Genomic DNA, 22,383 nt, shown 5'->3' with positions numbered 1-22,383 from the left:
ACATTATCTGTCAAACTTTACTGGTTCTAAATGAAATCTTGAAAAAGTATAAAAATTTAGCTTCTGACTGTGAGCACTTTATTTGGGCCACAAACCAACCTGCTGTTTTACTGTGAGAGCAAGAAAGAGTTTCAGAAAGCAACTACAGAAAGACTGAAAATGACAACACTTACAGTAACTTGCTAAAAGTGAGTCAGACATGTTCAGGCTAGCTGGACTGGGTCCAGAGATGAATCTCGCCTCTGTGGTCTCTGGTTTCTGAGATGCACTGACTGGATGTTCTGTTGTTGTTGTTGGAATAAGGAAAGGTCATGATATCATCTTGCTTTCCTACCATTACCATTAACTCAGCCCAAGCATTTACTTAATTACTAATAACTACTAATATTTTTACCACCACAGTTCATAATTAATATGCAAAGTCTATAAAATAGAAAAGCTATTTACTACAGTATATATAATAGTAAATAGCTTATGAGGAACACATTTCAGTTTTTCTGTTAGGTTTTCTCTTAGCAAAAGAGGACTCCAATAAGCAGAAAAACAAGTGAGTAAAAAGAGTCTATACTGACAATGTTCAAAAATACAATCCAGGCAACTGGTGAGTGCACAGGGCCAGAAACAGGAAAACTAAACTCATCCACAGATTCAGAGCATTGAAAACTCAAACAGGAATCCAACGTTGGAGCAGGAGTGGGCAGAGCTGGCAGAGACTGGTATGTGAACCTGAACACAGAGAAAACAAGTTAGATCCAAGAAACAACACAAGTAGCAAGAGCAAAGCCTGAGCCTGACTAAATACCATGTACACAACAGTATAAAGTGGCGAACTGTAGCAGGTGAAGGTCAGGGATAGTTGGAGCCTATATTCCAGGACTCTTCAAATGTTCGTTAGTTCTTAGTTCAGAATGATCAAATGTGGGGTCAAACTTTCTGCCCTTCACTGTTCATGTTGTTCTAACCCTTTCCTTAATGACATTTCACCCCAATGTCGCTTATGTCACACCCTGTGATGTTGTGAATGGAATATATAAGTTGTCCTTTTCTGTCTTTCTGTTATGCTCAACTGACAGAGATCATAAAATCTCACTTCCTGCCTGCCCCGCCCTGATTGGGTCCACCAGTGTTTTGTCTTGTCAGTAGCTTTAAGCAGGGCTTCATCTTCTCATTTTCTCAAAGCCAACAAAACCTACACAATCAGAAGGCAATAAGCAAAATAAAAATAGACAATTAGGTAACAATAAATGTAGATGGTGAACTGAAGATTAAAGGACAGTAAAGGCGTAGAAAAGTAACTGACGATAAATCTAGGAACTATACAATCTAACTAAATAACTAAAAGAGTGGTAAAAACTAAAGACAACATCACATAAAAGCCAGTCTATAAAAGTGTGTTTTGAGAAGTGATTTAAAAGAAGTCACAGACCTTGTAAGCCTCATCTGGTCGGGAAGGTCATTCCAAAGCCGAGGTGCTCTGACAGTCAAAGTCCAGTCACCTTTAGTTTTTAACCACAGTGTGATAATTGAACATGTCAGGTAATCAAATCTTCCTGATGTCTTTGTTTTGAAGTCTTTCCAATAATTTTCCCTGTTTATTCCTTCCTGTCCTGGTGCTGTTCATTTGATTGCTCCTTCATTTAAAAAAACAAAAACAAAACAAAACTTTGAGTTTATCATCTAACTCTTCTACTTTATAATAAACATCCACTGCATTATGTTCAGGAAGCAGCTCACGTCAGTGATATGTTCTCTCCTACTGGATAAAGAGAACATAAAAATAAAAATGTAGATTCAATGAAAAGGATCAACTCTCAGTTGGCTGAATTTAATCTGCAGTTTTTAGAATGACCATCTGGGGGAGCCATCCGTTAACAATAAATTCTGCAGGTTGTTAATGAATTAATAAAATCTGACTCATTATTCATAAATGATCTGCTTTTGATGTTCACTGAAAAGCATGAAATTAAATGTTTAATTCTGGGAGATGATGGAGGAGGATGAAAATGAAATGTAGAACAGGAGGAAAAAGGCAGAAGGAGGGAGAAGAGGACAAAGAGAAGAAAGAAAAACAGAAAGATGAGGATGAGGAGCAGCATTTGCCTTCAGACACTTAGGAGGTTTGTGGAGGTTCAGATTCTCTGCAGCTCAGACTGACTGCTGTTTGAATCATCGACTCTGATCTTCCTCCTCTCAGACAGGAGGAGGAGGAAGAGGAGGAGGAGGCGGAGGAGGAAGAACTGCTGCTGTTGCTGCTGCTCTTCAGTTCCAGATTCAACCACGAGAAGAAACAAACCAGGAGTCAAAAAGAAGCACTTGTCATCTGCTTCATGTTGGACGGTGAAGTCTGGTGAGTTTTTGTAGCTGATGTGATAAAATCACAGCTGAGTCAGTTCAGTCATCTTAAACTATCAATCTGCTAATGTTTGTTTTTTGGGAGGTTTTCTTGCCACAAGAAAATCTGTTTTGAGATTCAATAGTTAATATGGATAATGGAGAAGAAAAGAAAAAGAGAAAGAGCAGATTTAACATCAGTCTGAGCCAACAGGTCATTGAAACAGAAATAAAACTCATGTTGTTGGTTACTGACATTGTATCTTTTTATTTCATTCAAGCACAGAGGAAGACAAGATTGTTATAAGAAGATGAAAACAGGAAGCTGACGAGACAGAAAAGCTTCTGTTGGGAATGGAAAGAGTCTGGAAGCTGAAGCTGGTGGTTTAATTAACAACAGCAGCTTTATGACAAAAAGATGAGCTAACAGCTGCCATTTTGAGTTTGGAAGCACAAACACAAGTTTAGAAGCAGCAGTTTTTAAAAGAAAATAAACTTTTGAGGCTTAGCAGGTTTATTCAATAAAAGAAAATGTTTGGAAACAGCTTGAGCTTGTTAATAGACAAATGACTGAAATTTGGAAACTGCTGATATTTAATAAAAAAAGAAGTTTGGAAAACAGGAAATAAAGTAGAAGCAGAAGCACCCTCTGTTTTTAAAGTAAAATATTATGAAGTTTGCAAACAATCTTTGTATCCTGAATGTAGGCGGTCGGCGGTTTTCCTTCTCAACGGAGCTGATGAAGAGGCTCCCTCTCAGCAGACTCAGTCGGCTGCATCGCTGTGTTTCAGAGAGTGAGCTGCTGGAGCTCTGCGACGACTATGACCGCGACAGAAACGAGTTTTTCTTTGACCGGCACTCGGAGGCATTCAGCTTCATCATGCTCTATGTGCAGCATGGGAAGCTGCGCTTTGTGCCACACATGTGTGAGCTGTCTTTCTATAACGAGATGCTGTACTGGGGCCTGGAGAGCGCTGACCTGCAGCCGTGCTGCCAGCGACGCCTTGATGACCGCATGTCTGACTGCTTCGTCCACTTCTTCCCTGAGGAGGAGCAGCGGGGACCCGAGGAGCCCCAGAACCGCTGGCTGGAGAGGATGAGGAGGACGTTTGAGGAACCCACGTCTTCGCTGGCAGCGCAGATCCTCGCCTCAGTGTCAGTCCTGTTCGTGGTCATCTCTATGGTGATGCTCTGTGCCAGCACCTTACCGGACTGGAAGACTACCGAGACCCTGGACCAGCACAGGTGAGATGCAAGGACATGTATACTCTGTGTTTCAAGCGTTTCTATGTGATAACATGTTTCTGACCCTGGTTGGGCCATGCTCATGTACGATGCCATTGTTTTATGTTTTGACTCTCTGTCTGTGATTGGCCCTCTCTCTCTCTCTCTCTCTCTCTCTCTCTCTCTCTCCCTCTGATTGGCTGTAAACTGCAGGATCATCGAGGCAGTCTGTATTGGTTGGTTCACAGCAGAATGTGTTGTCCGTTTCCTTGTGTCTCGGGATAAATGTGAATTTGTCCGTCGTCCTCTGAACATAATTGACCTGCTGGCCATCACACCCTACTATGTCTCTGTCACCGTGACGACCCTGACGGGGGAGAACTCGCAGCTGCAGCGGGCAGGTGTCACGCTGCGCGTTCTGCGCATTATGCGTATATTTTGGGTGATCAAACTAGCCCGTCACTTCCTGGGCTTGCAGACGCTTGGCCTGACCCTGCGGCGCTGCTACCGTGAAATGATGATGCTGCTGATCTTCATCTGTGTTGCCATGGCCATCTTCAGTGCCCTGGCCCAGCTGTTGGAGCACGGCCTTGACCTGGAGGCCGGAAACCAGGACTACGCTAGCATTCCTGCTGCCTGCTGGTGGGTCATCATCTCCATGACAACAGTGGGGTATGGAGACATGTACCCGGTGACGATAGCGGGCCGTGTGCTCGGTGGCCTCTGTGTGGTGAGCGGCATCGTGCTGCTGGCGCTGCCTATCACCTTCATCTACCACAGCTTTGTCCAGTGCTATCATGAGCTCAAGGTGCGCTCTGCCCGCTGTGCCCACAGCCTGTCTGCTGAGTTCATCAACTGACTAATTGACTAGCAATGCTGCTGCTGAGGCAGATACAACAACACCAAAGTCCAGCACTGCTGCCACCTCCACCCAGGCATATGATAATCCAGACATGGATGTCTTAGAACCACCAAAAACTAAAAATGTCACTTCAGGCCCCACAAAACATTTTACAATTTTACCACAAGTCACAACTGAAGAGCTGCCTCATCTGTTCAATTTAGGTTTGGTTGCATGAAGGCTTGTTTCATGTTTTTCATCTTCATTATATCCACCAGTTAGTAATGCTTTAGGTCCACCACTTCTTAGTCCTTTTCTCTGAGGTCACAGGACTGTCTATTCTGACAGAAGTTACTGTGTAAACAGAAGTAGTATGTTTTCACTCATTCAAGTTTCTCCCTGACAGCTGTGATCCCTTTAATACATACAAAGAAGGTAAACTGAAGTGAATATATATGTGTGTATGTATATATATATATATATATATATATATATATATATATATATATATATGGAGAGAGAGAGAGAGAGACAGAGAGATATTGAGATCAAACATTTTAAGTACTCAGTATTCAAAAACTCTATTACGATTATAAAAATGGTTGTTTTCACCAAATATCTGAACATGTTGGAGAGTGAAAAACTTTTCAACTTCATGTTCATACTTGAGTTAACAATGATAAAAACCTTTTCATGGTTTTCCAACACAGGTGTGTGTCCTGGTGTTTCTGCAAACCCCCCAAATATGACCTTCACCTTTCAAAAAAACATCTGTTCAGAAATGTTGTGTAAGATTTGCCCTCCCCGTCTGATGTTTTATGGGGCACAGTGTATAGATCTGTCTTGCTGTCGCCATTTTTATTTCCAAACTAATGCCAACTACAGTAACACAAAGATGGTAAGAGGAAGGTACATGCAAAGTAAATTTCTCTTTTGTTGGCTGCAACAACTACATCTTTTGATAGTGACGAGACCCATTGGATTCACTTAATCCACACACACGATCACCAGACAAGGACTCCGGACACAGGAAAAAGAAACATCTGCAGATCTACTTCCTGTTCCACAGAGGATAAACTGTTTATATGTTACCATTTCCTATCACCCCCCTCAGGATTAACAGCACAGATTTGTGTCTGTGATATGTTTGTGACTGTCAGGGGTTAAACCAGCAGTCTGTGGTGTAACTGGATCTGTTGGGACGAACTGGACAACATCCACTGTTTCCACAGCAACAGCAGACTCAGAGACAGGAAGTTGAAGTGTTGGAAACATTTGGTTTTGAATGTCAGGATCGTGGAGCTGTTGAAGTGTGAACTTTCTTATTGAAGACACTTCTTCTATTTCTTCCTCTTCTTCCTTTGTGTGAAATACTGCAGGGTTTAAACCAAAGCACAACTACACGAACAATCCCTTTATCCTTCAACAAATCACACTGCTCTTTCTTTCTTTTTTCACACAGTTGTCTCCATGAACGAAAACATATGATTTTATTTCTTAAATGTTTAATCTCCTCATTAAATCCAGATAAATTCTTGACTAAAGGACTGGGTTGTGTTTTTCTGAAGCATCTCAGAGTTTGAAATTACTCTGACTTTAGGGAGGTATGACAAAAAGAAAAGTCGGTAATGCAGGTTTTGTAAAACTTTTAAAAGTAGTAAACTAAGTTTATAATGGAGAACCATGTGTGTCAGCCATGTCAGCCATGGAAGAGATGTGATTGGCTTGCCAGATTAGATATCCACCACTGCCCTCCAACAAAGTTCATGCAATCTGTAGAAAAAGAAAATCTTGCATATAAAAATGTTGATCTAAGACATAAAATAGCACAAAGGATAATATATGATAAATAATATATAAAATATCATACAATAAAACAAAATATACAGTATAAAACTGTACGTAGGTGTATTGTAAGCCTAGAGATGAAATTAATAAACTGTAATATTGACTGGTTATGTACAGGTAAGAGTAGGATATTAGACAATAATATATATTGTAATGATTAAACAGCTGGTAAACAAGAAGTAACCAGAAAGTAATAAGACTAAGAATTCAACTCTTATGGTCTGTGAGATGCAACTCACTCTGTGCCTTTTCAGTTCTCTACTGAACTGAACATATAGTAACTTACACTGTATTTAATTCATATTAATTGTATTAATAATTAAAAGCATTACAAATACTGATCTACTATTGAGGTCATTTTCACCTTCTGACAGACTACTGCCACTGTCAAGTTTGCCGCTAACATAGCAATTAAACTTATTTTTCACCAAGTTGCTCAGAAAACAGATTTATCGTTTTAGAAAACTTTGACCTCAAACTTGTAATCCTGAAAACTTCAGGATGGACAGGATGGACTTTTATTATTTATTCTGTCTCCTCTTTCCAGCCGAGGCGCACTTCCACAGCCTTCCTGCGGATTAGGGTAACCCTAACCCCCCTCTGATTCACGTACTTTTGGTCAGGCAGTTGACGGTCGCGCTCCAGCTGCGGGTCCTTCAGTTCTGTTCTGACGTCATCACGCAACGAAGAGTCCTCGGCATGTGGTGCTGAGAGCGGAGCAGCAGGTTAGAGGTGTGTTTAGGTTAACAGGTTAAATACCGAGGTGTTCAGTGTGTTACCTGGCACAGAGATGTACTACAGACTCAACGGAGTGACGCAGCGGCTCACCGGAGCTCCCGTCGCCGCTTACAGCCCGCAGGTGAGACCGGAACAACGAGTGACCTTGTTAACACCGGAAGGAAAGCTAACGCTAACCACACGTTGGTCATCAGTTTATCAGTGAATGCTTCAGTGTGATGTGGAGGATCAGAGCAACAGATCGATCACCTCTGCCCTGCTGTTTGCGTTATTGATGATCAGTGACGTCAAACGACAAATTTCCGATTTAAAGTGTAACATCCAGAGCGTTCCTGTTTAACATTTTCAGCATTTATCATCTTCATTAATGACACCAGGGGGTAATTTTATCATTCAAGGATTCAAGGATTCAAGGAACTTTATTGTCATACCAGCTCACATTCACATGTTTATGGTACGAAATTAGGACTCAGGTCCCGGGAGCAGTAAGTGGAATATAAAAATATAAAGTACGAATAGAATATAAGCTAAACAGAAAATAGAATATAAAAGAATATAAAACTAGACATTTAAATAAGCTAAACCTTAAATAAGAAGCCGGTTTTAACATATAGCAGCCTAAGTATGCATGTGCAAGTATGAGGTAGTCCAGAAAGTAGTCCTTAATGTTGCACTTGTGTGTTGCACTTGTAGGATAAGGTGTTTGTAGTGCGTGGGGGTGGATGGGTGGGTTGGGGGGCTTGTAACCATCATCAGCGTGTCAGTCTGCTCATTATTTTCACTGATAAAGTTTCCGATGTTTTCTTCAGATTATAGCTTTGGGGTTGTTACATTTTGGGATATTTAGTTGAGTATAACTTCAAAATAACTTTAGTTAGTAACTGCTAAACATCCCTAATGGTTAATGTATTGCAACTCTGAATGTCAGCACAACTTGTTAGTCTTGTTTTGTTTGTTTTGTTGATGCGGCCTGAAGGTTTCTGTTCTCGCTGAGTCCGGCTGTCTGTCCGGTAAACACCACAGCTCGGGACAGACAGGTAGACTGTGACTGTATTTCACATGTGGCCAGAAACTGAACTGGTGCCACCTTGAAACTGTGCTTAATGTACTGACGTTCACATGTGTGTGAAGCATCCACATTTTAGAATCTGCATCAGCTTTACTGTCCGAACGTGTGATCACGGACGAGGGATCAGATGGGCACACAGCAGCTTGCCAGTCTGATGATACTGAGCTTTAAGCTACATGATGAGGAACTTTGTCAGTCCATCTGAGTGAAGACAGCATGTTTTTCACTGCAATCAATCAGACATGTCAGCACAGTGAGAAGTTCTCCAACAACTACACTTAATACCTTTCATTAATGTCCTTCAGTCTCCACTACACGTACTGTACAAGTCTGGACCGATGTGATGTAATCTCTAACTCGACTGGTTGGTGGAGGCAGTAATTCTAGTTTTATATTTTCTGTAAACATGTGAGTTTACAGAGAACAAACAGCCAAACAGCTGCCGGTTAAAACAGAACAAACAGACATTTTAACAAACACAAGAGGAAAAAATGTAGTTTGTTTCTGTTTTTACTGACGTCAGTTCAGTGATAAAAGCCTAAACAATTTCTTTTTGTAATGATGTGAGTTTAAAAACAATCAACCTTATAGTTAAGCTCTGACTCCAACATGTCAAACCACAAAAAGGTTTGTCTGGATCAAAAGGAGTGAGAACACAAAGTGGTTGATTTCTGCAGGAGCAGCAGCTCTGTCATCAGGGACACTGATGTTTAAAGAGACCGATTACTTCTGTTACATCTGTTTGTCCTCTCTGCTGCTGCATTTTCTCTGTTTAATGTTTCACTGAGTACCCGAGTCTCAGCACTCTCACTTAATCGACTCTGTACCCACATTAATGATTTTTAGGCCCAATTGGAGGAAGACTAGAGTGAGGTGTGACGTGTTAATAACGTGTTATACGTGTGAGCCACCACTGAGCAGTTAGCAGCTAACTCAAAGGAGAAGAGCAAGCGAAAATGTCTGTAAACTGGTCTGGGGGCTCCTAACCCCCCCGCGCAGAGGGACTATCATCGTCATGTTCCGCCATTCTCATTTCTTTATTCAGCGCTGCCTGCCGTCGCACTAGAAGGTAACGCGGCCGTCATGTAGTTAAAGGGTTTGAGCTTCAGGTTATTAAAGAGATGTTTTCACTGACTCAAACAAATGACTCACATTTGATAAAAATGTTCTGAAAGATGAACATTTTACTTACTGTATCTGTATCTGACAGAAGAGAGTTTTGTTTGTGTGTGCGCGTGTGTGTATGCTTGTGTGCATGCATGCATGCATGCGTCTCCTCAGGGTCTGCGTCCAGGTGTCCCACCTGTCAGCCCTCCCATCATGTTTGCTTCTCCAAACAAACTGGCATCTGAAGCAAGAAGTCAGTCGGAATACCTGGGAGTCAGTCGAGTCCCTGACCTGCAGAAAGTCTTCCAGGTAACACAGCAGCAGGTAAAGACAGGGTGAGGGTGGAGGTGAGGGGGCTACTGTTGTTATGGTTACTTGCAGGTTAATATTTAGACCTGGGCTTCAGTGGCTGATAGCCAATCAGAGAGCAGGATTCTCTGTAGGTGTGAAAGTTGAAGATGTCCTTGAGGACATTTTAATGCTCGTTGACTGATGTCATTGATCAAAGTCCACTGGTCCTTGAGAATATCTCAGGCTCGTGTAACAGGTTCTGCTGGGACTTTCCAGGGGTTAATGAAGAGGTCAACAGTTGTGGATTAAGTTGAGTATGTAAGGATCCCTCGGGTCCTGGGGGGCTGGGGGTTAGTTTAGGATCACATGATCTGTATGATGATGTAATAAGGAGGTGACCTGTCTTTTTCTGCCAGAGCTCAGACAGCATTCCAGTCCACCTGAAGGGAGGCCGGATAGACAAACTGCTGTACCGGACCACGATGGCTCTGACTGTGGGGGGTTTGCTCTACTGCGTGGTGGCTCTTTACATTTCCGCCCAGCCCAGCAACAAGTGATGCTGCAGAGCTGCTGCACTCTGATTGGACGAGAGGTTTCTGAGCGAGGAACTGACAAAAAGGCGTTCAGAAACAAACACCTTGTACAGAAAATATTTAGTGTGAACTGTTAGTAATAAAGTCTATTTTGTTGTTAAAGAATCATTGTCTGACATGTTTTTACTGAAATGTTTTAATGAAATGTAAAATATAATAATAATGATAAAACCTCATTTTGTTTCATGTTAGTGTGGACATGAGCTGCTGACAGATCAGAGGTTTGTTCTTCCTCTGATGTGAGCTGATCCTCTTTTTATGAGTCCTGATCCTCTCATTATCTTCAGTGGGATTATTGAGGATTATCTGTTCTCTCAGCACCCAGAAAACACCATCAACAGACCTCAGATCAGCTTCACTCTGGAGCCTTTACTGACTGTCTCTCTTCATTGATGCTTTTCTATGAGTTAAACAAGACATATCTTCTCTTATTTTTGAATACGATTTGGAAAAGATTTTTGAAAATCAGATGAGTGTTTAAAGGTCGTGAGATAAAAGGTGACAGTTTTCTAACAGAATGAATGAAAACAGTGTGTCATCTCCTGCTGTCTGACTATGTTCAGCCTGTGGATCAAATGGACTCACTCAGCCGGTCTGGTCTCAGCCTTCACCAGTTTGATTTCTGCTGCAAACCTTCTTTTGTCTGCTTTCCATGTTTTCTGTCTGCCTCTTTATTGTCACCATCCAACAGAGACCAAATTTAAATTAATATTGTTATTTTTCTTTAATCTATATTCTGCTTTATATTCTTTATTTTTTACATTTTTTGCTATGTGTAGTCTTTTATGTAGCATCTTGGATTGGCTGGAACCTACGCAGAGCTGCAGAGGCCGACGCCCAGAAATGTCCCACACAGAGTGACTAACAAGAAGTCTGAAGTACAGGCAGGCAGGCAGGGACTTTGGACTTTGGATGAGGCTACAGACTGACTGTATAAATTTGCTGCACCGTGCCTTTAACTGTGCTTGATTGAATTTTGCAGCTTGTTAAGGGTCATCATGGAGCTCCGGCAACCACAGACAATTTATGTCTGAAGTTCTCTGTCTGTCATGAATGATGCCCTAGAAGTTTATTTTGGTGAAAACTATTCATGTTTACTTCACTGTAGGATTATTACAGTAAATGGGGAAAGAAAGTGCTTTGGATTCACATTAGGCTCAGGTGTCCCCCAAACACCCTCAGCCTGATGAGACAAGGTGATCCAAATACTGTGTAACGTGTCATAATACTGGCCCTGTTGCCATGGAAATGGTGACGGGATGCTGGAGGCGAGGTGTCACGGTAACAGATCGCATTTCTGTGTGTGTGTACTGATGCACAACAGTCTAATCCAACAGTCCTGTGATTATTCAGTTTGTGTTGATTCAGCTGTATGCTCACTTTCTGTGCTTTCTGTGCTTTTATACCAATGAGTGGAAATCTATAAATCTATATTGAAATCTTTATTTGTGCAGATGTGAACATCAAGTCATATTTTAGAAGGACGTTGACTTTGTAAATCAGTTATATCAGTAAGATATTTTAGCTGATTGTACTGCTGGCACTAAACTGACTGCAGATTTTCAAATTACTTTTACCTGAATGTTGATAAGTTATCAAATCAACCAACATAAACTTAGACTGGAAAATATGTACAACTAAACATGCTAAAATATATGGACATTTAGATGGATACACAAATTAAATTAATTGACCTCATACACATTGTATTTGTGAATCATTCAGTCAAGTAAAAATAAAACCAGTCCACGCTTCACAAGAAATGGTGCAGGTTATCCAATTTTCAATTTCAATTCAGTTTATTTATATATCACCAATTCACAACAGAAGTTATTAGAGAGCGTTAAGAGAGAGAGAGAAAGATAGAGAGAGACACAGAAAGAGGAGGGGGGTGAGAGATGCATAGCAGCAGTAATAGAAGTATTGGAACTGTAGATAATGATGGTGATGTATACAGAAGGTACTATGGTAATTATGATAACAAAAGAAGTAACAGTAGTGATGGTAGCAGCTGCAGCAGAGTAGTAACAGAATTAAAATAGATTATGCCTAAACAGTAGTAATCGCAGTGAGTTTCGAGCAGGAATGCAGCAGCAGGTCCAACCACGATCCATGAGAACCTGAGACACCAGAAAGCAGTCTAGTCTAATCCTATAGCATCATAACTAGGGGCCAGTTTAGTGCACCTGTAGCTCAGCTGGTTGGGCATGCGCTCCATGTTCTGAGGCTGTCCATCCTATGCAGTGGGTTCACCACGGGTTCGTCTCCTGCATGTGGCTCATTTGTTGGGGGCAGCTGTGGCCTAGAGGTTGGAGAAGCGGCCTGTGATCGGAGGGTCACCGGTTCAATTCCCCCACTGGACGGGCAAGAGAAAAGAAAAATTTGGGTGTAGTGGAGTGATTAATGCGACAAATACTTCCCCCCTCCAGTAGACTTGAGCAAGGCACTTAACCCCCCCAATATGCTCCCCGGGTGCTTGATGCTGCCCACTGCTCTTGTGTGTTTCACTGCATGTAATTTGCCGGGTGTTGCATGTGTGTTCAACCAAGGATGGGTCAAATGCAGAAGACAACTTCAGTGTGTGTATGTAAAAATATATATACTGTCAATAAAGCGATTCTTCTTCTTCTTTAGTCTAAGCCAGCCCTAACTGTAAGCTTTATCAAAAAGGGAAGTTTTAAGTCTACCCTTAAATGCAGAGGGTGTCCGCCTTCTGGACCAAAACCGGGAGATGGTTCCACAGTAGAGGAGCTTGATAACTAAAGGATCTGGGACCCAATCTACTTTTGAAGACTCTAAGATAAGATAAGATAATCTTTTAATAGTCCCATAACTGTGAAATTACTCTAGGAACCACAAGTAGCCCTGCATTTTGGGAACGCAAAGCTCTGGTGGGATAATAGGGTACTATCAACTCTTTAAGATATGGTGGTGCCTGACCGTTCAGGGCTTTATAATTGAGGAGGAGAATTTTAAAATCTATCCTGGGTTTTACAGGTAGCCAGAACAGGAGAAATATGGTCTCTCATGCTGGTTCTTGTCAGTATTCGTGCTGCAGCGTTCTGGATTAGCTGGAGAGTCTTTATGGATTTATTGGGGCAGCCTGATAGAAGGGAATTACAGTAATCCAGTCTAGAGGTAATGAACACATGGACTAACTTTTCTGCATCTTTCTGACTCAGGATGTGCCTAATTTTTGCAATATTGTGGGGGTGAAAGAATGCAGTCTTTGAAATGTGCGTTATGTGTGATTTAAAGGACATGTCCCGATAATGAGAATTGAAAGGAGTAACTGAAATTATTTAGACAAAATTAACACACTCCACTGCAGAGAACTCACAGTTGTGCACTCACAACTTGGACTGAGATGGTCATGGAGCTCCCAAGTCCTGCGTGAAGCTCATCCTGCCAAACAACACATATGCGATACCAAATATTTAGAGTCCCCTCATTTCACAGAGAGAAAAAATCACTGAGATCAGATATGACTGCACCTGCAGCCGTTGTATGTGTGTGTGTATATGTGTGTTGTAGTACAAAGGGTTAAAATTATCTGTATTCTGTTTATTTGTTTTCTGTTGTTTTACCAAACTGAGTGTGACCCAGAATCCTGACTGTTTCTCCATGGTAACAGAGAACATGAGGTCACAGTCTCCATGGTAACAGCAGGGTTTGCTTCAGTTCACACTGAAGGACTCGGTGTCCACATGCTGTTGGCAGCATTGTGTGCAAAGTTCTTTAAAAGTTCAGCTGAGGTTTGATCGTGTTTGTTTCTAATGGCATCCTTAACTTCTGTCTAATGAATCAATTAATTAATTATTCTTTGTTAATTCATTTCTGTGTGGAGGTGATGAACATCGTTGCCATGACAACAGTTGCAAACCATCTGAGCCTGCAATATCAGCAGTCTCATAAGAAGCTAATTAGGAGAGTGTCCTTGTTGAGAGCAGCAGTGTGACCTTAACAAGCTCCTCACATCGTTAACAGCTGAGTCGTTAACATGCAGGCAGAGTCACCCTCATCTTCACACTCATTCGAACATCATTACAAATGAGTACAAACTACTGAACTACAGGTGTGGACACTGTTGTGCACCATGAGTATAAATTAGTGCTGAAGTAGGAGTAGAAATACCCCCAGTTATCAAAAACGGCGTCGTCGCTGATGCAAAAAAAGCTGAACGCCAATGCAGAGTCAAATGCAGAGATGCGAGGCTGAGGTCTGAGCAATAGACTTGTATTCTTAACAATGAACTCAAAAAGGTATCGTATTGTTTACTGTGTCGTACTGCATCCATTTCTCCCAATTAATCTTGAAGGCATTTTCTCTCATTCTGAGCCGATGGGTCAATCTCTTCATAATGTAAACTTCTCTTATGATCTCTAGCCAATGATTTGTAGTGCCTTGCACCAGTTTCTTGTAATTACATTTTTGCATGTAACCAATAAAAGTTTGGTTAAATATCTATCTTTTTCTGGAACACAGTTTTTCAAGCTTCCAAGATACATAGCTTTGCATTCCATTGGTATTACATATCACAAAATGTCTTTCATTATATTATGCACATTTTCCCAGAAGAAGTTAAGGTTTTGGCACTCCCAGAAGATGTGTGATTTACTTCTCTCTCTCTCCACATAACTGCCAACATGTATGTTGGGAACTAGTTTGTTTACTCTTCAGTTTAGGTGTAATGAAGTAACGGTTCAGGTTTTTCCATCCAAATTCCCTCCATTTTCTTGAATTTGTGGTTGTGTGTTGTGCATGTCATACCATTCTTCTTGGGTAATGTTTGTGTTCAGTTCTCTCTCCCACCTTTCTTTAATGTATAGTGTAGAAGCAGCTTCTGAGTCTCTCAGACTTTGATACAGTACTGAGACTGCCTTGAGTTTAGTTCCACTGTATGTCCTGGTCATTTCATCAAGTACACTGTTTGAAGTTTTCATAGTTTGTATTTCCTTTGTAATATAGTCCCTTAACTGCAAATATCTAAAATGGTCCTTGTTCTCTAATCCATAATTCAGCTTTAATTCCTGAAAGTTCATTACCCTCCCATTCATTGTTAATGTACACATGGCTGTGAGCCCTTTCCTACCCCAGTTCTTTAAGTTGTGGTCACTTAAGCTTGGTTTTAAACTGTCATCATATACAAACCAACTTAGCAATTTTAGATCTCTCTCTATTTTGTATTGTTTGACAAAATCAAACCAGATATTCAATGTCTTCAATCTTTTTCTAATTGTAGTGTACGATATTTTATCCATGGTTTTTTGCCGTTCCATATAAATCTGGAGATCATTTTATCCCAGATTTTGAACTTTTCTTGTGGAATCCTAATAGGCAGACATTGAAAAAAAAATAGTCTAAGGAGGATATTTATTTTTATCACTTCGATTCTACCAAGATGGTAGACCATCTTTCTATATCTCTGCTAATTTGAAGATGGATCTGTTCATTACTTACTTTATAAAGTCACACAGAGATATTTGATAGTTTTTAATTGCCATTTTAATTTGTAAATTTTCTTGATTTGTGCAGATGGGGAATAATTAAAGGTCAAGATCTGTGTTTTATTTACGTTTATTTTGTATCCTGACTGTTCGCCTAAATTATTTTATTATTATAATATTACTAATTATAATATTATTATTTTAGTTATTATTATTTTTAAGAGGGAGTGAACAGTTTTAAAGATCTTAAGAGAAAGGAGTTTTTTCTGTCTGCAGCTCTCCTGCTCTCCAGCAAGGGGCAGTAACCTGTAATGTGGTTTGTGTACCGTCACTGAAAACCAAGGAAGAAGAGGGCACTGTGTTTTGTTTGTGGCGGAAACCGCAGCAGAAGTCCGTTTTCAGAAGGGTGTGTTTGCGTTAATCTGATTAAAGTGTTGGAGAAAACTGAATGTGTTTCTAAAGAGTGATCTGAGGTAAGTCTACCCGTTTTACTCTTTGTCTCCAGTTAAATTCTACGGTTATACACATACTTTACAGTGTTTATTTACAGTTAGCGTTAACGTTAGCTGTTTCCTGTTAGCTCTGAACAAACAGAAACTCTCCGCTACTCTTCATGAACGGTTAACGTTATTAAAGGCACACTGACGGTAGTAATCAGGTAGTATGCCACTCTTACCAGAGGGCTGATCAATTTGTCTTTAATTTACCGAAAAGGTAACAACAAACGCTTGTTTGTCACAATACAAAAGCGGCTAACTAACTTCCATCTGGAGTTACGGACAGTTCGCTGGAGCAAACGTAACGTTAGCGTAACATCCTGATGAACCGTAAAACTTTAGCTGCAGGGCAGTTTGTCAAGGTGTGTAGGAGGGAGCTAACAGCTAACCTTCACTTAACGAACCTGCCACCAGTCACTGCTAACAGTTACACGATCCAGCTTCTGTACTGAGCATTAACTCACACACTGTGATGACAGAGAAGATTACTGGAGTGAGATAAAGCAAACAATTCAAACGCTCCGAAGTTTTCAGGACTAACTAACCCCAACCCAGAAATGTCCTCACAGCTGCTTATGGACTACAGTATAGTTGATGTTAAACCATTTGTTACATGTTAAAGAACAGGGTTACTTCTGTGACTATCTATCTATATAGAGATATATATAGAACAGTACTTCTGTATTAGTGTACACTATGTAACTGCAGTGTGTTGTGACAGATGTACTACTATCGATATGAGAGTGCTGAAGTCAGCTGTTGCTACAAATACCTGATGTTCAGTTACAACATCATCTTCTGGGTGAGTTACCTGCTTACACACACTCCTGATCACACGTCAAATCGACTGAGACAGAGTTGTTAATTCTTTGAATGCTGAGATTGAAAGCTGTTTCCTGAAATGTACTCAGACTGCAGGAAGTGATGTCACGACATCCTGTGTGGTTGAGGGAGCAGGGAGTGTGAGGTCTTTCTCAATCTCTGTTCTTGTGAAACGTCATTCGTCACAGTTCTGTTCTGTTCGCAGAATTGCATAAACCAAGTTCTTTAGACAAGAATCCCAGCATGTCGTCCACATCAACCTGTGCAGTTCAAACAGACTTTCAAACTTTTCATTCTTCAGCTGTTATTAGCTGATTAAATCCAATTATCTTTTCAAGTGAGACATTTATTCTGGTTTGTGTCTGTTATTGGATCTGACTAAAGGTTGGATTGTGTCTTTGTGTTGCAGCTTGCTGGAGCTGCCTTCATTGCAGTTGGTTTCTGGGCATGGAGTGAAAAGGTGAATGAAAACACGTAATGAAATTTATCATCACAACTCTGTTCGCTGGATTAACTGTCCTGGACTGGTCTGTTTTGTCTTACAGGGAGTTCTATTGGATCTGACCCAAGTGACCCGGCTGCATGGTTTTGACCCGGTCTGGTTGGTCCTGGCAGTGGGTGGAGTCACTTTCATTCTGGGCTTTGCAGGTTGTGTGGGAGCGCTGAGAGAAAACATCTGTCTGCTCAAGTTTGTACGTTAAAAACGTCCTTCTGCTAAAGTTTGGAGGTTAAAAAATGCATCTACCTGTGTTTGTATGTTAAACTAGTCTTTGTGTTTGTTTGGTCAGTTTTCTGGTGTGATCGGCTTCATCTTCATTCTGGAGTTGACTGCAGCGGTTCTGGCGGTGGTTTTTCAGAGTCAGGTCAGAGAGTGGATTAATAACTTCTTCCTGGCAAACATCAAAGCATACAGAGATGACATCGACCTGCAGAACCTCATAGATTCTCTGCAGAAGATGGTAACTCACTGTGGTCTGTGTTTGTGTTGTTGAATAGGAAATCAAGTTGTAGTGTTCTGGAAACTTTTGTCACATGTTTAAGATCTTGTTTCTGTAACAAAACCTCAGGAACCTTTCATCAAACCTGCAGTGTGGAGATTTTTCTGGCATGGAGAGAAACATGTAGATGTGTTTCAGCCAGCCCCGTTTTACTGTAGCTGCTCTGTCTTTAGATCAGTGCCAGATCAGTGTTTGCAGGGGAACTGGGAAAGTCTCCACAGATTTAAATCTATGGTATACTGAACTCCAGAGAGATTTATCTGATGCTCTTCATCACCATCACATGAACTAATTTGGTTCATTGCATTTAAATGTCCCATGCTGCAGGTTTAAGCCTTTGGTTAAATATCTAGTTCATGTATTTCGTGTTAAGAATGTTGTTGTTTTATCAGAACAACTGCTGTGGAGCTCAGGATCCGGATGACTGGGATCTAAACGTATATTTCAGCTGTAACGGGACTCATCGCAGCAGAGAGAAGTGTGGAGTTCCTTTCTCCTGTTGCATCACTGATCCTGCTGTGAGCTGATCACTGATCAATATGCATGATTACCCGCATTACACAACCAGTATGAAGCTGACAACAATTTATGCATTTGTTTAGGACTCAGTGGTGAACACTCAGTGTGGCTACGACGTGAGAAACAAACCAAAGGTGAGGTCACTTCCTGTTCTTTAAATGTAACTTCCTGTTGAGACAGGTGAGGGTCAACGTTTTGGAGTAGAGGTGTTTCCATCACTGACATCTTCATCATCATCATCTTCCTGTCTCTGGTGTAACATAAATCTGCCTTCAGTCAGGTGCCAACACAAAACGGTCCCACCAGCTACTGAGAGTTTGTAGCTGTTAAAAACTTTTAAAAAATATGTTCCTGTCCCTGTCATGTTCTGTTTAGAACTCTGGGAGGATCGTCCTTCTTGTGTTCTGATCTGAGATAATAATATTATAAAAGGAACATGTTCTAGCAGGAACATTTCTTTGATGTTGTGTCTGTGTTCTCGCAGGAACACTTTGTTGATGTTCTAACAGGAAAGAAGGAATGTCTTTGCTGTAGTAAACCTACATTGTTAACGTACCTTAACAGGAACAGGTCTACTCAACCATTAACGCTTTCGGGTTAGAACACTAATGAAATGTTCTAATGTTCTCATGGGAACATGTCGTTCTACCCTAGTTCTGGAACACTTGTGATGCTGTGTACAACAAAACCAAAGGGGATGCTGTGCTTTTTGACTGATGCTCAGTTAAAAACAGTCTAAAGACAGAAGCAACACAGTTCAAACCAGTAAGGACAACAACAGACTGGGACAATTGTGTACTGGTCAGAAAACAACAATTTGGACCAGTCTACAGGTGAACTGGTGGGAGGATCCTGACCGAGTGTGACAATGGGAGGGGGTTCAGGACTCTGTCAAACACATGACTGTATACAGGAAGTCAGTCTGAGGATTTAGATGCACTTCAGGAAGCTGCAGTCAGTGAGGACAGGTCGTCTGTTGTTTTTATTTTTCTTAGCGTCAAAGCAGGTCTGGAGTCTGGAGTTAATATTCCACAGGAACATGTTCTGTAGTGTTCCTTAATGTTGTGTAATGTTTGTTTGCAGAGGGACTGGAGTGATCAGATCTATGTTAAAGGTTGCATCGCTGCGTTGGAAGACTGGTTACCAGGAAATCTCTACACTGTGGCCATCGTCTTCATCGTCATTTCTCTGCTGCAGGTACAGATACTTTGCCACAGTACTGCTACTCCAACAATACTGTGTACTGCCCCACATGCTGTGTAATACTACTGAAGGCCTTATGTTAGTCAGTGGTCATAGTTACTCTGATAACTGATCAAGAGAGGAACAACGGTGTTGCCCTCTTACTGGTTTGTACTGGTCACAGCTTTCTGTGGACTCAGACTCACAGTTCCATACCTGATGTGTCTGTTTACCTGTTATCAGATGGTGGGAATCTACCTGGCCAGGACTCTCATCTCTGACATCGACAAGGTCAAATTCAGCTACTGAAGCTCCGCCTGCAGAGGGCGGAGCCTCCAGTCGGTATTACTGGACCAAGTTTCTTCAGTCAGACGTGCCTTCTTCTTCTTCTTCTCCGTCTGTCTTCACATCATGTCATCAGTTCTTGCTTTGAGCCTCAGAGGTCCTGACCAAGAGTCTATCTGGACTTTGTGGCTCTGTGAAAATGTGACATTGTGCTGATGTTTTGTTTGTATTTTTTTTTGTTGATGTTTTTTATCGTCTAACAGACGAGCGCCTGCTCAGCACAAGACTGCCTTCACTTTTCCTGCAGTTTAAGATGGAACACAAACTTTGAATGCAGCTGTTTTGATCTTCTCTGTGAATGTGTATCGAACCAATGTGACCTTTGACCTGATTGGCTGTTCACCGTTCAGTGCCTACTTCATCTTCGTCATTTTCATGTTTAACTCAGGTCTTTTTTTTGTTTCTGTCTCTCTGTCAGTTTCTGAATCTCTAACCCTAACCCTGACTTATTATTTTCTTGTTTAATCAATGGTCACCGTGTCTGTCAAACATCTTTTGTATCTATGTACACACCTGCTGGTATGTACAGTGCCCCCTCATTGGATAACTGATAAAGGTTCAGCAGCAGCACAAAAACCACAGAAGAATCAGGTTGTTCCTTTTAAAATGTCTGAAGAATAAGAGTTTTATTGACACTGGATTCACGTTAAAGTTTTGTTGTTGAAGAGTTTTTGTGTTAATAACCAGAGAAATCAAACCAGAGAGAAATCTGAATTATCATTTCAATCTCCTGCTTTAGCTGAAGTTTTATTGATAATTTAATGATTTAACTTCTGTTTTGAGTTTGTCAGCTTTTACTCTGAAGGTATTCTGTTTTTTATAAACGTGAATTTTTGTCTTTTTATATTCAATGCAATTAAAACAGTTTGGCCTGAGTTTATTTCTTCATATTTTATTTAAAAACATGTTTTTTTTATCCATGAACTGATAAAGGTGAAACAGTATTTAAATTTTAATTATCTGAACAACACTCAAACAAAGACACCAAATCTTGAGAAGAAGTTGTATTGATCAGTATAACATCATAACACACAGTGTGTTTTCATTGTCTTAATTGTCCGTGAAGACATCAGCACCTGTCACTCTGTCATGTTTTCCGAACCTGATGTAAAGATCACATCAGAGACACTAGCTGTTGAACTTTGTGCTGGTAACAGTTTGGATGGTCCTGTTTCTGTCCCTTGTGGACGTGATATCCCTGATTTCCAAAAACAGTTTGTAATGTGGTTTGCACACTTCAACACTTTGTTTCAGTCTGTCTTAGAGAAGTCAGCAGCATCGGTCAAAAAGCAGAGCATCACCTTGGGTTTCGTTTCACACAGCATCACAACTAAAGTGAGAGAGTGGTGATTGGTGCAGACTTCAGTCGACATGTTGGTGAAGGGAATAGTGGTGATGAGGAAGTGATGGGCAGGTTTGGTGTTCAGGTGAGGAACAGAAGAACAGAGGGTGGTAGACTTTGTGAAAAGTATGGAGATGGCTGTAGTGAACATTTTCTTCCAGAAGAGGCTGGAACTTAGAGGAACATATAAGAGCGGAGGCGGGAGCACACAGGTGGACAATATCTTGTGTAGAAGGTGTAATCTGAAGGAGATTAGCGATTGTACAGTAGTTGTAGGAGAGAGCGTACCTGGACAAAATAGGATGGTGGTGTGTAGGATGACTGGTGGTGAGGAAGATGAAGAGTGCAAAGACGGAGCAGAGGACAAAGTGGTGGAAGTTGAGAAAGGAATAGTGCTGTGTGGTTTTCAAGGAGGAATTGAGACAGGTTCTGGGTGGTCAGGAGGTGCTTCCAGGTGACTGGGTAACTACAGCTAAAGTGATCAGGGAGAAAGGTAGAAAAGTAATAGGGGTTTGATAGGTGATTAATGATAGTGATGGAAATGTGTTGATGGGGGACAGGAGTGTGAGGGAAAGAAGGAGGAGAAGGAAGGAGTACTTCATGGCACTGATGAATGAGATAAACGAAAGGGAAAGAAGAGTTGAAGAGGCAACTATTGTTGAGCGGGAGGTAGAAAAGTTTAGTAAGGGTGAAGTTATTATGGCTTTGAAGAGGATGAAGAGTGGGAAGGTGGTTGGTCCTGTTGACATACATGTGGAGGTATGGAAATGTCTGGGAGAGATGGCAGTGGGGTTTTAACTGATTTGTTTAACAAGATCTTAGCGAGTGAGAGGATGCCTGAGGAATAGAGGAGGAGCATTTTGGTGCTGATTTTCAAGAACAAGGGAAAAGCAGGACTGAATACATGTGTATGAATGAGAGGGACCCAAGTGCAATGGTAAGGTTACAGGAAGCAGAAGTACAGAAGGTGTAGGGCTTTAAGTACTTAGGTCAACAGTCTAGAGCAACGGGGACTGTAGAAAAGAGGTGGTGTGTGTTAAAAGAGTACCAGCAAGAATGAAAGGAAAGGTTTACAGGACAGCGCTGAGACCAACAATGTTGTATGGTTTAGAGACAGTGGCTTTGAGGAAAAGACATGAGGAAGTGCTAGAGGTAGCAGAGCTGAAGATGTTGAGGTTTTCTTTGGGTG

The 22,383-nt window shown here is 41.1% G+C and overlaps 3 protein-coding genes across 5 annotated transcripts; all 3 read left to right on the top strand.

Moving 5' to 3' along the window:
* The first annotated feature begins 2,080 nt into the window (after nucleotides 1-2,080).
* Nucleotides 2,081-5,401, top strand: LOC124066244 (potassium voltage-gated channel subfamily G member 3-like). 2 transcript variants are annotated; one of them, XM_046402500.1, is made up of 3 exons: nucleotides 2,081-2,347; nucleotides 2,618-3,576; nucleotides 3,769-5,401. In XM_046402500.1, exons 2-3 carry the CDS (start codon nucleotides 3,002-3,004, stop codon nucleotides 4,412-4,414), a joined length of 1,221 nt encoding a protein of 406 aa, XP_046258456.1. In that variant the 5' UTR covers nucleotides 2,081-2,347; nucleotides 2,618-3,001; the 3' UTR covers nucleotides 4,415-5,401. The 2 variants fall into 2 exon arrangements, with proteins under 2 accessions (XP_046258456.1, XP_046258455.1); XM_046402499.1 differs by having other exon boundaries at nucleotides 2,613-3,576.
* A 1,496-nt stretch (nucleotides 5,402-6,897) lies between these two features.
* Nucleotides 6,898-10,147, top strand: LOC124066245 (cytochrome c oxidase subunit 7A-related protein, mitochondrial-like). Of its 2 annotated transcripts, none has more exons than XM_046402501.1 (3): nucleotides 6,898-7,103; nucleotides 9,333-9,482; nucleotides 9,866-10,147. In XM_046402501.1, exons 1-3 carry the CDS (start codon nucleotides 7,035-7,037, stop codon nucleotides 10,004-10,006), a joined length of 360 nt encoding a protein of 119 aa, XP_046258457.1. In that variant the 5' UTR covers nucleotides 6,898-7,034; the 3' UTR covers nucleotides 10,007-10,147. The 2 variants fall into 2 exon arrangements, with proteins under 2 accessions (XP_046258457.1, XP_046258458.1); XM_046402502.1 differs by having other exon boundaries at nucleotides 6,900-7,103; nucleotides 9,333-9,467.
* A 5,658-nt stretch (nucleotides 10,148-15,805) lies between these two features.
* On the top strand, nucleotides 15,806-20,727 carry tspan14 (tetraspanin 14). Its single transcript, XM_046402423.1, has 9 exons — nucleotides 15,806-15,962; nucleotides 16,708-16,788; nucleotides 17,218-17,268; nucleotides 17,354-17,500; nucleotides 17,597-17,767; nucleotides 18,199-18,324; nucleotides 18,409-18,459; nucleotides 19,409-19,522; nucleotides 19,751-20,727. The coding sequence occupies exons 2-9, from the start codon at nucleotides 16,708-16,710 to the stop codon at nucleotides 19,814-19,816; spliced, it is 807 nt and encodes a 268-aa protein (XP_046258379.1). The 5' UTR covers nucleotides 15,806-15,962; the 3' UTR covers nucleotides 19,817-20,727.
* The last annotated feature ends 1,656 nt before the right edge of the window (nucleotides 20,728-22,383 follow it).

The sequence above is a fragment of the Scatophagus argus genome, chromosome 10 (assembly GCF_020382885.2).
Source record: "Scatophagus argus isolate fScaArg1 chromosome 10, fScaArg1.pri, whole genome shotgun sequence".
Classification (NCBI taxonomy): domain Eukaryota; kingdom Metazoa; phylum Chordata; class Actinopteri; family Scatophagidae; genus Scatophagus; species Scatophagus argus.
The sequence above is the reverse complement of the archived record's forward strand: the minus strand, read 5'-3'. Positions and strand labels throughout refer to the sequence as shown.

Excerpts from the sequence above, each read along its gene's own strand:
- LOC124066244 (XM_046402500.1), top strand. The coding sequence starts at position 3,002 with ATGAAGTTTGCAAACAATCTTTGTATCCTGAATGTAGGCGGTCGGCGG. Across the intron at positions 3,577-3,768 it reads GAGACCCTGGACCAGCACAG|GATCATCGAGGCAGTCTGTA; the intron begins GTGAGATGCAAG and ends TGTAAACTGCAG.
- LOC124066245 (XM_046402501.1), top strand. The coding sequence starts at position 7,035 with ATGTACTACAGACTCAACGGAGTGACGCAGCGGCTCACCGGAGCTCCC. Across the intron at positions 7,104-9,332 it reads TCGCCGCTTACAGCCCGCAG|GGTCTGCGTCCAGGTGTCCC; the intron begins GTGAGACCGGAA and ends GCGTCTCCTCAG. Across the intron at positions 9,483-9,865 it reads TCCAGGTAACACAGCAGCAG|AGCTCAGACAGCATTCCAGT; the intron begins GTAAAGACAGGG and ends TTTTTCTGCCAG.
- tspan14 (XM_046402423.1), top strand. The coding sequence starts at position 16,708 with ATGTACTACTATCGATATGAGAGTGCTGAAGTCAGCTGTTGCTACAAA. Across the intron at positions 16,789-17,217 it reads GTTACAACATCATCTTCTGG|CTTGCTGGAGCTGCCTTCAT; the intron begins GTGAGTTACCTG and ends TTTGTGTTGCAG. Across the intron at positions 17,768-18,198 it reads TAGATTCTCTGCAGAAGATG|AACAACTGCTGTGGAGCTCA; the intron begins GTAACTCACTGT and ends TTGTTTTATCAG.